The sequence below is a fragment of the Bacillus rossius genome, chromosome 1 (assembly GCF_032445375.1).
Source record: "Bacillus rossius redtenbacheri isolate Brsri chromosome 1, Brsri_v3, whole genome shotgun sequence".
NCBI classification, from domain to species: Eukaryota; Metazoa; Arthropoda; class Insecta; order Phasmatodea; family Bacillidae; genus Bacillus; species Bacillus rossius.
Window position 1 is genome coordinate 234,286,072 of NC_086330.1, and position 18,931 is coordinate 234,305,002.

The 18,931-nt window shown below is 35.1% G+C and overlaps 1 protein-coding gene across 1 annotated transcript in view; it reads left to right on the forward strand.

Annotated features, from left to right (window-relative positions):
• The window catches only part of LOC134527366 (mediator of RNA polymerase II transcription subunit 24), a 154,688-nt gene that overhangs the window by 10,091 nt on the left and 125,666 nt on the right, over positions 1–18,931 (forward strand). Inside the window, exons 2-3 of the mRNA XM_063359987.1 lie at positions 5,850–5,975; positions 16,202–16,303. Coding sequence (XP_063216057.1) covers positions 5,850–5,975; positions 16,202–16,303 — 228 coding nt within the window. The remainder of the gene's footprint in view (positions 1–5,849; positions 5,976–16,201; positions 16,304–18,931) is intronic.

Sequence of the window (18,931 nt, forward strand, 5' to 3'; positions counted from 1 at the left end):
CCACAACAAAGTAAGCAGTAAAATATTTATGCGACATATATAACCTGCACACATACAGTACAATGAACAGTGTGGATAAGATAAGTATTTTAAACCTCATTAGTGAGGAAAAGGAGGTGTTGTTTGGAAGATTTTCATGCAGTTTGACACATGAACAGAAAATGGACACATGGAAACGTGTAACTGAAAAAGCGAAAGCCATCGGAGCCTTTACAAGGGATTGGAAGTATCTTAGGGATACTACATGGCAAAACTGGCGCAAGAGAACGATTGTAAGTATAAATTGTATGGGTACCAGATTATTAATAGGTTAGGTATGGACACAGGGGCATGTTATTCATGTGAATAATTTTTAGATATAGCTACTCATGGTATACCGGCTAAACTATTGATAATAGAAGCAAGGTGTATTAATGAAATTGCTTCTTTTGTTACGAAAAGTTGTCGCGAGAGACAAAAAGAGCATGTTACAGATGTTTATTTTTTAGATTTTCGTAGATTTTCTAATTTCCACAAGCAAAAGAAATAATTCGTACACAGATACTAACCTAACATAACCTAAACCAACCTAACGTCACTTAATGTAACCTTACCAAAAGTAACCAAACCTGAACAAACTTAACGTAAGCATACATAATCTAATGTAAATAAACCTATGTTAGGTTGGGTTAAGTTAGGTTATGTTTGGTGATGTTATGTTAGATTAGTCTCTGTGTACAAATTACGAACATTTAGCTTGTTTTGATTGTGGAACAGAAAATCTACGAAAATCGGAAAAAAATAAACATGTGCCACATGCACATTATTACAGGCTACTCATTTTCGTAACAAAAGAGGCATTTTTCTTTAATAAATATTGCTTATATTATCAATAGTTTAGCTGATATTCAATGAGTAGGTAGAATTAACAATTACCTCCATGTGTTTGCAACAAGTAGCCGCTAATATAGTATGACACTTCATATTTGGCACCAGTAGTCTAATTAATATGGTTTAAGAAATAAAAATAAAAAATTAAAAAATTAGATCTTTTGTATCTGCCTGTGCTAGCAATGGAACACGCCTAAGTGATATAGGATGTATATTATAATTCAATTACTAAAACCTAAATCTTTTTCATGCCCAGGAGAAAAAAGATAACAGAACAAAGACGGGAAGTGCAGGTGGGAAGAAATGTATATATGACGAGGCAGATCATATTATCATGGACATTATTGGAAAAGAATCACCTGTTCTTGAAGGAATAATGACTCCTGAATCTTCTGGGACTGACATTGCTGCAATTACATTCGCATACCACGAGGATTTAGGAAATCAGACTGGAGAAGTTATTGTAAATAATGCAGATGGTGTTGCTGAACCAACGTGTTCAAATGCATCTGACAATTTGAGCGGTACTCATCAAACACCATCTGCAAGCACAGGTGGCAACACAAGGAAAAGAAACATAAACTCTGCAAAGAAGGAATATGAATTGTTAAGAACAAAAAAAAATTAAACTGCAAACGTTATTACTGGTACAGAAACTCGAAACAGCAAAACGAGAAACATATAAAATGGATCTAGAGTTACTGAAAATGGAGAAAGAAGCAGGCCTTCCGCCATCTGAATTTACAGCTCATTTGACTAATTCAAAAATATTTCCTGTTAACACCGAAATGTTGCAATTTGGTGCTTCAAACATTGTAATTGAAGATGCTATTGTCATTGTTAACAATACATGTGAAAATAACTAATATATATGTTCTACACATTAACATCTGATGTATATAATCTTGTGTAATGAAACCAAAATAATTAAACGGACATTTCAAGAGAAGCTTACGTTAATTTTCAATAGTTATGTATATTTTGTACCTAATTATTCGTTTCAGTTTTTGTAATAGTGGATAAATACTTATTTGTTGATTTAATTATAATGGAAATGTCAGTGCATGATACAAAGCAAACTCATTGATATGTACGTATATGGCTAAAAACAAAGAAACCACTTAATGTTCAAACACATGTATCAGTTCTTGCAATACTGCAATAGCCTCTGGATCAGCTGCGTCAACATCCTCATGAGCTTCCCCAGCGTCGCCTTCTACATTTTCATTGTTTTCATATGGTTCGTACACCTCTGATCCTAGGCGTTTCTCAATGTTATGCACAATTATACAAGACAAGATAATGTTACATGCTGACACTGGCTGCATTCTCAGGTGATTAAGGCATGGGAACTTCTCTTTTAAAATACCAAGTGCATTTTCCACCAGTCGTCTTGTAGATTTAAAGGCTCGAAGAAAACTTGTAAGAGCATTTGTCCGAGGTATTTGTACTGGGATATTTGGTGTAATAAGCCACTTTTTTAATTCATATCCACTGTCTCCCAGTAATATTGCATGTGGAAATGGTCTCCATCTATTTTCCCACTGTTGTGACAACGATGAACATCGTAGTACTCGTGCATCATGTACTGAACCGGGCCACCGAGCACTGGCATACAAAAATTCTAGGTTAGGTCCACACACTACCTTTATATTGATTGAATGGTTGCCATTCCTGTCTACAAATGAGACTTCATTATCATGTGGGGCATCATCTTGATCATCTACAACTCATCTACAACTCCAGCAACCCTTGGAATGTTTGCTACACTCATGAAAAGCTGTGCAATTGCTTGGACAGATTCAGTTGGCCAGCGAACCTCTTCTCCAAGAAAGGTGTGAACCAGTAAGTGACATAACTTTTTTACACATCGGTGGATAGTGGCTTTTGATAAGCCATGTGCATCTGCATTTACATGATATTGTGCTCCTGTGCCCAGCCAATGCAATGCGCACAAAAGTTGTTCTTGAACAGTAAGTGCATGATTTCTTTTTATTTCTGTCCGCAACTGTGGCCCTAACCTATTTATAATGTATTCAGCTGTTACCTTGCTAACGCGGAATTTCTCTTTGAAGACAAAGTCACTGAAATTGAAGGTTAGGTTAACCCGTGGCCTAAAAACTCTTTTAACTCGTCTTTCTCTTTCTTCATCACTCCCGCTACTGATACTGCTGCTGCTACTGTCCATTCTGTCCATTATGTCCATTCACATCAAATTAACCCAATATTTTAACACACTATTGCACTGTTGTTATTACCAATCATTAGGTGATACTAAATGGTTTACCTGTCACTTCCACTCTGACAATTCTACAAATTTGTAAAATTGTTAAATACAATTTACATATCTGTGTTTCATAACGCAGTATTACCTGTCAGATGTGACACATTTGTCACATTTTTACCTGTCAGCTTTAAACTTTTATGAAACAGTTATATGTCAAATTGTCATACATTTATACATATTTGTCGTGACATATGTGTAGACTTGTCAAATTTTATGAAACGAACATATGTCGAATTGTAAATATGTCTGACAATTCATTGTCACCTGTCACCTGTAGAATTGTAACGTTTATGAAATAGGGCCCTGAAAGAAGTTTGACACCTGAAGATGTTTTGCCTTTTCCAAAAGCAGAACGAAAACGAAAAATGGGAGGAAGAAATAAAAGGAAGCCATCAATAGCCTACTTACTGAAACTCCAGAAGAAAACAGAGTTGAAGAGTGGAAACATTCAATAGGTTAGAAAAGAAGTCAAAATTAGGCACAAATAATATAAAATTAGAGAAAACAATCACAACTGTAAAACTTAAGCCTGCAAGAATATATTTCAAAGATGAATCTTCTGATAGTGAAGGTAGTGATATTCTTTTGCAAGACGAGTCTGATTGTGAAGATATAGTTCTACTTTTGATTTCCACATCAGAGTTTAAAGAAAATGTAGATTTGAAAAATAACGATACAGTAATCCAAATAAATGATTTTGTGCTAGTTCAGTTTGTAGGAAAGAAGTAAAAAGTCCTATTAGTAGGGCAAGTAGAAAACCTAGAAGAAAACAATTACAAAGTTAGATTCAAGCGAAGGAAAGAAGATTCGTGGAAATTTCCCCCCCCCCCCGTAAAAGACAATATCAGCATTGTTAACATAGTGACATTATTATGAAACTCCGCAGCCAACCATGAGTGGAGGAACATCTCGAGCCATTCTTTTATGGCATTTGCTGTAAATTTTCCTTTAGTGAAAAAAAAAAAAAATGTAAAACAGAAATGTTGTGCTTTAAGTGAATAAAATGATTTAACCAATTTTTTTTTAATATTCTTAATTTTGTTGTACTTGTATATTTTTATACATATATTAGCTTATTTGACATATTACAATACATTTTTAATTGATTTGAAAGTAAAAAAAAATATATTTATTTTTTGTAAGGTTCCCACCCCACCACCATGGTAGGGGTACAATTCAACATAGGTAAGCTGTACATAAAATATAAACTATAACCACATATTTGAGATTAGAGATTGCAGTAAAAATAACAACCTACTCAACATACACATTTTGTCTCATATTCATTTTGCTGAGCCTTAATACTACTCTTAAAACTGTTTTTGCAACTGCTCAGAAAACTCACATATTCGTTTAGGCATTTTAACTGGAACATTAAACAGTAGGCCTTTACTGCTCTTGTCTCCAACAACATATAATTTTAACTTAAATGCTGCTAATAAAGAGAGAAGCAGGAAGGAGACTAGTATTAAAAAATACAGATTAATACCATTATTTTACCAAATGTTTCTTTAAATACATACCAAATAAAATAAAAAAACATTTATTCCTGTCCTCACTTCTGTTGAAAAGAATAGGATATTTGTTCGTTCCTTTGAAAAGCCTTGAGGACAATTAAAAAGGTTATAAAAAGATGATTTGTCCAAGTAAAAGAAAATGTCTGGTGACCTGAGCTCGATTGTACAGCAGAAAACTAGAACATGCTGGTTAAAATTTTAGGCTTGATTGTAGGCCGGAAGCATCGGTTACACCCAGAGCCAGACTCATTGGGACAGCTGAACTGTTGCCTTCACAGGAGCATTGCACTGAACATCCCGCAAAGGAACGCACTTTTCTGACAACGGTATCCTTAGTTTAAGTTTGGCCAGCGGAATATTCTTCCATCATTTCTGAGTGGAATGCTGGTGAATGGTTGGCTAGCCTAGTTCTCTAGGAACAAAACTTTGGTTTATTCTTTATTTTTTATTTAATGATTTAATTAGTTTGGAATTACAGCTTAATGCCTCACATGAATCCGTCACTAAAGTGCATTTGTTAATAGGCTGGACTATATTTGTGTGAGATTTTCTGAAGAAATTAAAAGATAAATTTCTCTTGTAACAATTTTACATGTAGAATTATAATTTGTTGATTCTATGCCAGGGCTCAACAAATCCTGGGCATCAGGTCGCCATTACGCCTAACTTCTGCCATGATATAAAGTTATAACCACAGTGGTTTTGAAAACATCAGCCATTTTTGTTGGTACCAAATTTTGTACAGAAATGACCGGGTCCAAGAAACCGGGACGGTATTTATATTGTAAAAAAGTTAACTCTTAATTATTGATATTGTACCAAGTTGCCATACCATTTAATACTTTAATGTTAAAATTAAATTTAAAAAATGAAACTGCTCGCAAAAGTATCTTTTCTTTTTATTGCTGGCTCCTAGATTTTTTGTTTGGCTCCTAAACTTTCAGAGATTTTGTAGAGACCTGTTTTAGGCAGTGCATTGTGATATTAAAAATAGTTGTTTTCTTTTTGTTGAATACCTACATTTATCAAATATTTTAATTAATGTCAACCTTTTTGGCAAATACCTTAGAATAAAGAAGAGATGGCCTTAATGTTTGTAAGATGTGTGTTTACTAAGATCGTGTTGAAAGTGCTGCGGAGAGCCCGAGAACCAGATGGGGAGTGTGTCTGTGCAGATCCTGCCGCGAGGCGTGAGTGGAGATGTGTACAACCTGGCGGACTGCATCTTGCAGCAGGCCTTGGTGGGGCCGGGTCCCAACCAGCTGGTGGTGTCGTACCTCAGGCACTCGCTCAGCTCGCAGGTGGGGCACCCATCTGCTCTACTTTACCTTCTTTTACCTTCGTTGCACCATTGCTAGACAAAACCAACATGATACATAACACACAGAAAATGAATGACAATTGTTAAGTTAAATGCATAGAAGGACAAAAAATTCAGTGGGAGAAATTGGAATAATATCACAGCACGGATGAACACAGCTGGCTGACGACGATAAGACAGTTGCGACTAGAACAGAAAGTACAGACGACAAACAAGCTTGGACAACACACTGACAAACAGAAGGACCCAACAATAATTCAAAATAGATAATATGGACAAATAAATGATAATTCAGTGTCACACATATTGTAACCCCTACTTTGAATAGAAAAACATATAAAAAATTCAAAGTAGGTAACAAAAATCTAAAAAAATAAAAAAAAAATATTCTGCAAACACTTTTTGGGTTACGAATGAATGGTAACGGGGAGTGAAATTCCTTAGGGCTTTCATAAATAAGTACCACAGCTTTGTTCTGTACCACATCACGACTTTATACCACAAATTATATTTGACAAAGCGCAGTGTAGTAAAGAGATATTCTCAAATTATATGCGCGCAGCACAAATACAAATGGCTTAAACTGAAATATTTCTCTAAAGTCTGCATACAAGTGTTTTCTTTATTTAGACTGTCGGGAGTACCATATAGTCTTAATGAAAGATTTATCGCGTGTCGCAAACTCGTCGCAAAATAACTGAAGTTGGATGTAACGGAGCAAATGCAGCATTACAAAACATGTCCAGGCTTTCTATCCTCTGAGGGAGTTTTTTTAAACACTAACAGAAAATGGTATGGTTCTGTTGCAATTGACGAAACTAAAGAAATGTCAGTACAGGAGTGACTTATCTGCAAGTCCTTGGCGAAAATTCTTTCATCAGCTAAACAATTTGAGCTAAATGTAATAGCATTCAGATCTGATCAAAAGTCTATGGAAATGAATGCTGCAAATATTAACAGTGATTTTCTGACATCACACACCGCAGTGTCACGTCCACAGCTCCGTGGTGTCTGCCAAGTTACACTATCACTAGCAATGCCTTAACTAGTGTCAAATGCTCGTGCGAGCATAGAGCTGTGCACGCAGGCAAGGAAGAGTTGTGCTTACCTCGCGTGAGTATACTTGTTCAAACTTCATACGGGGTATAATGTTAAACATAAACAAAAAGACAGTCTTGCCAACGGGTAGCAGGGATTCTCACCCAAAATACAAATAAGTTTGTTCATTGCAAGCAATTAAGCAATTAATAAGCAAAGTCTTCACAGTGAAGTGTTTGTTCACTGAACCAAAAGTTAAATGAGTGTTACATTTATGTAACTAGTCTGTGACAAACTCGTAAAAGTTAACAGACTGCTAAATGCTTAAGAATTACGATGGCACCGGTTTACTCGGTAGTTTAGTGGCTCTGGCAGGACGTACACCGCACGCGACTTGATCTGGTCGCAATCCCATCGCAGCTCGTCGGGCCTCGGTCGTCCACATCCAGGCACCCGGCAGCTCGCTCAGCCACAGATGTAGTCTCTAGCTGGTGTACCAGCAACTCACACGAGGTGTCGCTCAGCTTAAGCTCACCTCTGCAACACACCCAAATTGTCGCATTAGTTCCGTAGTTGTAGCACAACTGTTGCCAAAATTATGGTAGGCTCCTCAGCCATTAATTAACTTATAATGGTACTCCCCTAGTACGTGTGTGAACGTTAAATGAAAACTAGGTTATACAACAACACATTTGCAGACATAAACTGGACCAGTGCTAAATAACATAAGTAAAAATATGCTAAATGAAAACTATCAAATATAGATGTTTAGAAATAATTCAAGTTATAAATCTAAGCTTATCCTGACAATAGCGCATAGAGTAAGGAACCAAATAGAAGCGCACTAAAAATAATTAATTAAATAAGCCAAAAGACAGACTCAAGGTGGGGCACGTGTCAATGTGAACCCAGTGATGAAATTAAACGTATGTACTAGTAACACGATGACGACAGTATAGACATACACACTAAAACATGGTAAGGTACATTTTGAATTAATTATTAAAATATATATATTTTTAAAAAATAATTAAAAAATATATTCTAATTTTTGTAGTAGTTTTTTTAGGTGCAAGTATACAAACATTGCAGATGAATGAATGTTTTCTAAAGTACAGTATTTATTCTTGGATTTGCTTTTATACTTATTCAAAAAGTAATTTAGCGAGCATTTGATAGTCACAGACTAAATATTTTTCAAAATCATTTTATGTGTATAAATTTTTAAGGGTTAAATATTTCTTTTTTTTTTTCTTTTTCAGAAATTGATGTATATATTCATAAAATTCATCATTAGTTTATGTAATGTACATATGTTATTATTACTTCTCCATTAGGTTGATATGGGAGCAGTGGAAATTCTGGCATGGGTAGTTGTAGGCAAAGAGAGAGACTATTATATGTAATTATTATTTATATATTTCTTTCTTAAATCACTTTAAATTTCTTTCCCATTGGTTCTACACATATTAAAACTCACTTGAAACCAAGTAAATGTTTTCAAAATGTTGAGAGGGAAAGTTTGTTGTTGTACCTGTTCTGGATTTCAAAATTTTAATGTGTAACACTTGAGTTGAGTTTCTCAGTGCTACATAAGTGCAGTGTTATATGGTTGTGTGGTTTTGAAACCATCCTGAGGCTATAAATTATTTTTAAAATGAAATTTTATGATCAGTAAGATGTCTCATGTGTTATCTGTTAAAAAGTTTGAAGAAGTAATCACCTGACACAACATAGAGAGGGTGCATTGCCTAGTTTCTGATTTTATGAAACAGATTATTTTGTTACACTTAAGTCTGAATTACAATAACCCATCCCATTCTGTCATCCGTTTCCATCAGCTGCCGAGCGATTTACAACACTCGTCCAAAAATTTTTCCATTTCAATGCTGCCAACTGTTGTGAAAAGTTAACATTTGGTAACAATTTGCTTTTGTATTTAGATTAGTTAGACATTCGTGTAAACTCTATTTTTTCATTCTGGCATTTATTTAATCATTTCCAGAGTTTTCATGCATGATTAATTACACTTATGTGACTTGGACAATTTTGTTTCAAAAAACAGCCTTAAAAATGTGTTTAGACTATAAGTTTAGAAACTCTCACCATTAATATTTTAAGAGTAATGAACGATAATGTTTCAATTCATGACATTTGTTTTGGAATTGTAATATTTATTTATTCTCTATGACTTTCTAGCAGTATGACATGTAACACATATCTTTATTATTTATCTTTGCATGTTAGTTCTAATGACTTTATTTACTTATCAAAATTTGTGATATAAAATAATTAATTTCCAGTAATGCAGTTGCACAAATATGAAAATAATTACTAGACGTATCAACATTCCGAATCAAGTAGAATATATACTAATATGTAAGTCTACAACCTACCTCAAGAACTACGAAGTTAGGTAGGAGAAGTTCCAAAACTAAGACGGAGGAGTTCCTGCAGTTTTACCAGAGTCCATACTACTGGTGGCGCCGACGTGTAACGACGACGGTGAAAGACGCTTATTCAGTTCCAGTACAACGAGGGATCGCTGGTGTACTCGATCCCATGTCATAGACTTTTTCGCAGAGTGTCTTTGGATGAAGCTGGTGATCCAGCCTTGCTTGCAACAGTTCTTAGTATTTATAACTAATTCAAGGTTGATGCGTCCTCTAGCGATTACTGTTTTTGTTTTTCGAGAGATCAGAATAATAATTCAGCTAGAGTGAAACTAATGACTTAAATTAACTGTTTGCATTATGGTCTTAGTTCACTATTATTTGAGATTTATTTTATGCGAATATTTGCATATCTAAATTTATATTTTATTCTGCTGTTATTGAAAAACTTATGTATGAAATCAGGTATTCACCAAAGTTAAATGTTAACGGATTTAAAGTTATCTAAAGTTTCTTTTTGTCCACAACTTGTAGTAATTTTTTTTATCCCAGATTTCCTTCTGAGTTAGTTAAGCTTGGCAAAATAAGAAATATATAATTATTTTATATTTTAATTATTTAAATATTTACATCTATTTTCTTGGAATGAAGTACTCTAGCTACTACCAAACTTAATATACAGTAAGATACTGTAATTAATAGTCGGTGATTGCTGACTTCATACTAACAGTCAGAACTATACTTGTTGTTCATTAACCACTTAACATTCCATTAACATTTTCAAAAGCTGTTCCGAAAAAATCATTTTTTTTATTACATAATAGAAAAGTACTTTAGAAATGTAACGAAAAACAGTTGGCCTTTTTTTTTAAATTTGTTTGTTTATGAAATATGAAGGACGATAATTTTACCACAGTTTTATCCAGAGTAAACTCGGGCAGTCATTATGTCAGTGTAAATATGTTTTTCTTGCAGCGGAAATGCAAATTATATAATATTTTGTCATATTTTGTTAATCTATTTTAATTTCGAGTAATTAATTACGTTTTCATTAAGTTATAACATTATTTGTAGGAAAAATCCTTACAAAATGGTGATGCAAAAAAGTTAAACACAATATACACTAATGAGAAGTAATAAAATTTATATGTATTCCAAAATTACATATGCCTGTAATAAATGGCCAAAATATTAAATAAAACAATACAATTAATAATATTTATGAAACAAAGTTTACATAAGTACACATATGCCACACAGTCTGGAAAAAAAACCATAAAAATGTTCCAAATGTATAATACTTTCTATAATACGAAAATAAAGTACATGTATAGAGTTTTATATAATACACATATTTTATGCATACCCTAGCTACAGAAATCCACAAATAAATGTTATATTTTAAAATATTTTTGCTAGTATGGATACACTTTATTATGAACACAATAAAAAACAATAAAAACAAATCTAATAAAAATTACTTACATGCAAAACTGTCTAAAGTGAAATGTAAATTCTTACCCACACTTAATTATTGTTTTAGGTAAAAGCTACGTGCTATAGCATTCTATATATTTGATGTACAGTAAACTCTCGATTATCCGTGTTAATTGGGACCTTCGGATGCCCGGATAATTGAATGCCCATAAAAAAACCGGATAACCCGTTTCACCACTTAAAAATTGTGTATTTACTGGCAAAAGAGTGTCTCTTCAGTAGAATTCTATGAGTACAAGCAAAGGCTTTGTATACCCTGACCGTGTTGCCGCCATCCTTCTCCTGTCCCCTTTATTGCTACGGGAGGGAGAGCCGGCAGTCTCAACTCAGCATCTCCCTCCACCCTTTTAACGACCTATTATCCGGGGTCACTACAAAATAAGTGTCTGAACCACAGCACAATATTATACACCTTTTTCCCCCCCTTCCAGCTATTGCATTTTATTTTTGTACCACGCGCGGCAAGATATTGTTTCTTGTTAATTCCGCCTATTAAAATTAGGATGCACTTTACAGTCATAACTACGAGTATGGGATACTACGAGACCTTCGAAGTTACGAGAGTTTTAAAATGCACCGTCAGTTTGACTACTTAAATAGTAATCCTAAACTAATCTGGTTATTACGAGTGCTTCCTTGTTGGCTCTTTCATAAGAAAGAGTGATTTAAAAGGCATATTCAAACAATGAAAAATACCGTTAGTTGGAAGGGAAAAAAGGTTCACGCAGTAAACAAAGGCTGCAAAGCCAGAGAGGGCCCTGGCTATGCTGGCGTCGGGGCTGTCGAGAAAGAATGAAGGCTGTTGTTGGGTGGTGATGTGGGGGGAGGATGGGATGTCTGGTGGCGAACAACATGCTCCCTTTATCACCCTTTCTCTCTCTGTCTCTCTCTGTCTCTCTCTCTCTCTCTCTCTCTCTCTCTCTCGGCGGTTTCAAGAAGCCCTCCCCTACCCATTGTGTTACTGGCTGCTTTATTAATGTCTCGCACGGTTTGGATTCCAATTTCATATTCCTGTGCTAATTTCGCGGCAGTTTCTCCTCCTTTTTTTTTTAACCTGTCCACAACTTCTAACTTCTCTGCTATTGTCAGCACTTTACGTTTCCTTTTACCACACATGATTACAAAAACAAATGTGCCTGGGAGAACTGATGTAAATAACTGCGTGAAAAATGCCTATTCCAGCCGTCAGGAGTGTTGGAAAGTTTAAGAGGTAGAGGGACCTTTTTTTTTTTTAGCATGGCGGGGCGCTGTGAAAAGAACGCTTGAAAAGAAAATGAAAGGGAGGGGGGGGGGGGGGGAGTTGAGCTGGAAGCAGCAGTCAAGGCATTCCTTTTTGGTTTAAAGTGTGACAAATTGACGGGTGAAGATGGCGAGGGAACGAGGGTCTGAAGGGTCAGGTAAATAGCTTTCTGACACAGCAGTAGAAAAAAAAAAAAAAAAAGTGCAGCGCAGTCACGACCCCTCATTTTTTTTACAACTTCATAAAAAATCAAGCACGGATAACCCGAAAACCAGATAATCCAGGCCCGGATAATCGAGAGTTTACTGTAGTGTGGTACACTCTAAAACAAGGAGTAACGCACAGAGGCACATTACAGTCAGGGCAGAAATATCTTGTTTCCCTTCGAATTCTTTTGCCCTTTCCATCACGCACTCTACTGCACATTCCACATTGTCGTGTTGGATTAGACTTTTTCTCTGTTGGAGGTAATGTTTCAGGAAAATGGCACTCTGTTAGCCTCATTGGTGGAGGTGTTTTCCCAGGACGACCATGTTTGGCTGCGTATTCAGGATGGTGGCATTTCTCCATGGTTAGTTTCACTAGCTCCATCCGATACTGCAGTGCTGACTTACTTCCTCCAGATTTCCTGTACAATACAAATGAATTCCACAGTGAAAGATCTAGAAGGTGGAAAAAAATTTTCCTGTAGTATTTTTTGCCTCTTTTCCTCGGAACGGTATAGTCTGACAGATATTGATCTACACGATCTACTCCTCCCATGGTATCATTGTAAGCAACTACCACTTTAGGTTTCAATTTATCTTCCCCTTTTTTTGTGACCTTCACCATTTCAGTGTTATGTACAGTTTAAATCAAGCAGATATCTTTTTTGTCTTTCCATTTCATTACACACACCTTTCCATGCTGGTACCCGGTTATTTCCCCTTTACGCAACTTTCTCTCTCGCAAGGCCTTGGGGACATCTTTTCTCGTTGGTCTCAATGTCCCATAGACGTCTGTTTTGTGCGAAATCAACAAGTCGGCTAACTGTGGCGAATTATAAAAATTGTCCATTGTTAGGCAATAGCCTTTGTTGAGTAGAGGCTTGATGAGATTCATCATAACTTGCGAGGATACTGGTAAATCAGTGAACTCATTCCCAATTCACAGTGCCTTTCCCTGTGTAAATTATGAAGTTCCAGACATACCCTGACTTAGATTCACACAGAAGGTACGTTTTGATACCATACCTGGCTCTTTTCAAAGGAATGTACTGAACCCATCCCAAACGGCCTTTATAGAGAAGCAGGCTTTCGTCTATTGTGATGTGCTGACAAGGCGTACACCGGTTACGAAACTTTTCAACCAGAATGTCGTAAACAGGCCAAATTTTATTCAGCTTAGGACTGGGATGATTGTCTGGATTGTAGTCTTCATTGTTGGAAAAATGTAAATATTGTTTTATCTGTAAAAACCTTCTTGAAGACATACACTGTGGAAAAAATGGAGTCGAAATTAGTGGATTTTTTTGACCAGTACTGTGTCAGTTCGGTTTTTTTTTACGATACTTTGCAAAATATTCAGAGCAAAAAAACACACATTTCATCACATTGCACAGGTTGCCACACCCGATTTGAATTACCAGGTGAGTTCATTTGACACTGATTAGCATATCTATTTGCCTCGTCAGTAATAAGTTTCACAAGGTCATCGTCAAAAAACTGGCGGAAAAACAAAAGTATGTCAGCATCCTCACTTACTATGAAATTCACTGCAGGAGTACCATGAAATGCATAGTTTGGGGGTGCCGGTGATACAGGAACAGTGTTGATTTTGCACCACTGACGTGCAGACTGAAAAACATTGTCACTTTCCGAATCTGAACTGTCAGAACCAGTGTCAGAACTTGTGTACACCGTATCACTTCCACTTTCTGCTACAGCATGTTCTAAATCCGATCCTTCAATATCCACTAACTCGTCTGTTTCCATTTCAAAACAAAATAAAAATCACTGAAAGAAATTCACAAATTACATTTTACATTCGTAGCCGAATACAAAAGAAAACATCACAATAAGTATGACAATCCCCACGGCAAAACTAACTCAAAATAAAAATATTCAGTTAATATATTCATACAATTATTTATGAAATACAAATACAGTAAGTCCTCTATTTACGTCGTACCGATTTACGTCGTTTCGGATTAACGTCGCTAATGTTTGAGTACTCATGTTTCAATTTAAGTTGTCGCCGATTCACAATAACGTCGTTTACAATGACCGTAAATCTTTATTTTAACCAAAACACCGTATATAATTGGTTTATAATTCTTTGTTTCCTTCGGTAGTTAATTTATGCTATGTAGCGTAAGCTACACGTTCACCGCCTTATCTTATCATACATCATGAGGGACGCTTCCTGCTCTCCGCGCGGTGATGCAATACTACCAGCCCGCGCGCTCGGCCACCCACGTATCTCGCACGTAGAAGTGTTATCTACTTCCCGCAACGACACAGCATTTTCTCCTACCCCTTCCGGCCGACCTTGGGCCGTGGCCGGCCGGTGGCATGAAACATGGCTCATTTTGCGTCGTTTCTATTTACGTCGCGGTTTTCAGGAACGTAACCCCGACGTAAACCGAGGACTTACTGTACGTAACGAAAGCAATTGTCTACTTGACTGTCGCAAAACTCGTGAAAAATCAGTTTGTCTCTGATCACGGCACTGTGCACGGTAAGGTAATGAAATCTAAATAGATACTGCACACTGTCAAGGAAATAATAAACTAAATATTTGTAAACAAATATGTGTAAGTTACGAACGTTTCATGAACACGCTTATCATCTTGCGTGTCGGCAAGCGCACAGAGCTGCCATCTCTGTTACAAAGCTTGAAGTGTACACAGATAGTCGATATGTGCCACAATCTACACGGAAAAAAGTAAACTACAAGAGTGAAGAAACAGGACGGAAATATTCGGGATACATAACGAAGGACGGCAAAGTGAATTGTGTCACGAGTATACTAACAATTACCACTTTATATAACCCGAGTTAATTCAGGTTAACATGTTAAGTGGTTAATGTCATAAAGTATAACTGCTTTAAAATTGAATTTAATATCAAATAATTATACCTATGCATGTACGATGTACACCTAATATTAAAATCATAGAATATACACACTTGAAATTCAGTTTCGGAGTACTTATTTTTTTGAAATTAGTTTAGGTTTATGGCACTCAACACAATTAGTTTTTCTTTGCATGAGTTGGAGATTTAATTGTTCTTTAAGAATTAAAGTTTGACGCTAAGTATTGGCTAACTGGTGATTGGTTAGTACAAAATAGTATTTAACTGTTTCGATCTACCAGTTTTCATAAAACACCAATGTTAGACCCCATAAAACATAAGTTAAAAATTAATTATTGAAGTAGCTGAACAATTAAACAAAACTTAAAAACATTCTTATCTAATAAGATTTGAAAAAAAAAAACTATCTGATATTTTTGGAGGATATAATTTTGTTTGCCTGTCAAGAGTATGAAGCTACTAAACTTTTGACAGGCAGACGGATTAAATTTTTCTCGCTATCTTATTGGCTGCAGGTCATGTGATTTACGGACGGAGGGAGGTGACGGATTATTGTGATTCCGGGTTTATGGTACAAGTATTTTTCGTAGTTCTTGGTAAATGCATTATGTATATACTGATTAATTATTAATTAAAAATTAGTTTTGGGTACCAAAGACTTATCCAGAGGAGGGAGAGGCAAGGAAGGACAGCTTCCCTCCCCTCCTTTTCCAAAGTGGAAAAACAAGGAGCTAGGAGCTGTAGTTAGAAACTAGTATCTAATCCTCACAAACTTATGTTTAAAAATTATTTTTATATATGATGATTTTCCTTTTGTTATTGATTATTGTTGTATAGCACCATGGATCCTCCTCCCTCACGAAAGAGGTTAAATTGCGAAAAATCCTCTTTTTTGGTTTGTACTGAATATGCCCTAAACCCGTGTTGGGTACTCTTTAAACATAATATGCTTGGTTTTTAGCTTGTATCGTATGCTGCCGTGCTACAGCGAATCAGCAAGTATGATGGTTTCCACAAGCCACATTGTATTGTCAGTCTTCTGGAATTCTTGGAAACCATTCAGGTGAATATAGGTATATGTAAAGTTTAACCTTATTTATGACATTAAGTTTACTGTACAATATTATCTCTTTCAATATGAATCCAGGTTAATTTAGCGATCTTGTGTTTATTTATTAGATATTTGGGACTAGTACATTTTATGATTCCATATCAATACTAATGACGTCACCAAGATGGCGTCCCTTACGTCATTACCACCCTACATACTAATGGAACAAGCATGGGAATAGGGGGGTTTTGGGCGGGGAACTATGAACACATTATTTATCACGTATTGCATTGTTTGAATATTATGTTTTATCAGCATCGTAAACTATACTATAATTCCCCAACTCGAGTCTATTTTGCGATGCCGAAATTTCATTATCAAAGACACTATTTCTGAACATGATATAAATTACATTGGTATCGTGAATTATAACAACATGCCCTATTTATTAGAGAACTTAATGATTCTGAAAGAATAAAAGTTGCGGAGACGTGAATTATAAATAATTAAAACTGGTGTTACATAATACACTAGAACGGGTGGGACTGTTGTCTACTTCACGATTCCGATAAAATATTTTCTGTAAAATTCTTACTTTCATTGCATTTATCACTGGTATTACAAAATAGACTGCAATGTACTTCACGATACTGCGATCATTAATTTATCTATTATTTATTTCTTTTAATATATAATTTACTAGTATCGCAAAATACAATAGACCGGGTGGGACTGAAGTGTACTTCGCGATAATGCAAATATTTTTTCTATTAATTATTACTATCAATAAATAATCTACCAGTATCGCAAACTACAATAGACAGATCGAGAATTTAGTCTTTTTCACAATACCGCAAATATATTTCCAATAATTTTTTTTTTATATATTAATTATCTGTATTGCAAAATACACTATACCGGATGGGACTGTAGTCTATTTCACGATACCGTGATTCTTTTTCCTATAAAACTCTTACTTTTAAATAATTCTTCCCCATTTTAGCAAATACAATAGACCGGGTGGGACTGCATTCTACTTCTTTATAACTGGGATTTTTTTTAAATAATTACTTTCAACAGTTTAATTACCAGTATCGCATAATAGTCTATACAGCGTGGGTCTGTATTTTACTTCACCATACTTATGAAATATTACCTCCAAACATCTTGTTTATAATTAATGAAATACCAGTATCTCAAATTACACTTCAGTCTACTTCATGACACAGTGAAGTATTTTCTTATAATTCTATAATTTATTTACCGGTATTGCAAATTATACTACACTGGGTGGGACTATAGTTTTCTTCACGATACCATGAAAATTTTATTGGAAATTGTACCTCTTTTACCATATTAAAAACCTTTATCCCTAATCAACCTTGTTTGAAATTAAATCTACTTCATGATTACCTAAACCAATATTTCACCTAAATTAAATACGCAATTGTCACCTAACACACAACACGACGTACACATAAAACTACAAATCACAAAAACTTCACATCCATTCAACCCCACTTACTTTTCTTGTTTTTACTGCAGTGATTGTATACTATCTATTTTTCTCTTACATCTACATCATTCTATCCAAATCCAATTGCAGGTTCTCCATTTCATTTTCCTATCTCACAAAATGCTAACCGTTGTTTGTCCTTTTACTAATAATCTCAATCCACACATTCTTTCTCTCTACTGCATTTATATAACATTTGTTACAAATAAACAACACCTTGCTCTTCATTAAATACAAGTACACTTATTTACACACATACCTATTGCATAATCTAATTATTTTTTTACTCAATACAACTGTTATTTCTTTATTATGTCACTCCTTGCATCTCACCTGCTCCAAATCACAAACAATTGAACATAAAAACATCAAAACACTTACCTCTGGTATTACCAACACCTTCACTTCCATACTCTGTTCCAATACTATAATAAAACATCTTTGGCCTACTAAAATGATGTCATCATTTTCCGCCATGTTATTTTCAACCAATTAGAATCCAGTATCGTAAAAATGGACTTAGATATTTTTAGGTAGTTTAGGTGCCTAGTTTTATTTATTAGGTAGAGTGTGGGACATATTATGTTATTGATTAGCTATAAGTTATTCATTATTCTGTGCACAAATAGTGTGTTTCAGGTGGTACTGTGTTCTGTAGCAAAAACTTTGTCATTTTAAAGATATGTTACTAGTTCTATTACAATTTATTTTTTGCTTATAAATAAAAACATGTGAAGAGCTAATGCATTCAAATAAATTTTTGTTACTTGTGCAACCAGTGTTGCTGTACTTATTGTGTATTTGTAATCATGTAGCAATGACTAAAATATAAATTCTTAAATACCTCTCATTTTAGGGTAGTTTAAGTAGTGTTGCCATTTTGCTGTTACCAATATAATGAACTTCAGCAATGTTATGGGAAAGTACAAGATATTTAGTTAAGTTCTCTTTGCTGTGTCTGTGCACAGTGGAAGCATTAGAGCCACTTGGGGTGTAAGGAATAAGGTTGTTGGTGAAAGAATTGAGGGCGAGGAGGCTGTTGGAGAGAAAGAATTTTTTTTTAAAATGACTCCTTTCTGTCCATTACAAAACTTTTACCAGTAGTGATTAAGTTTATGACATTA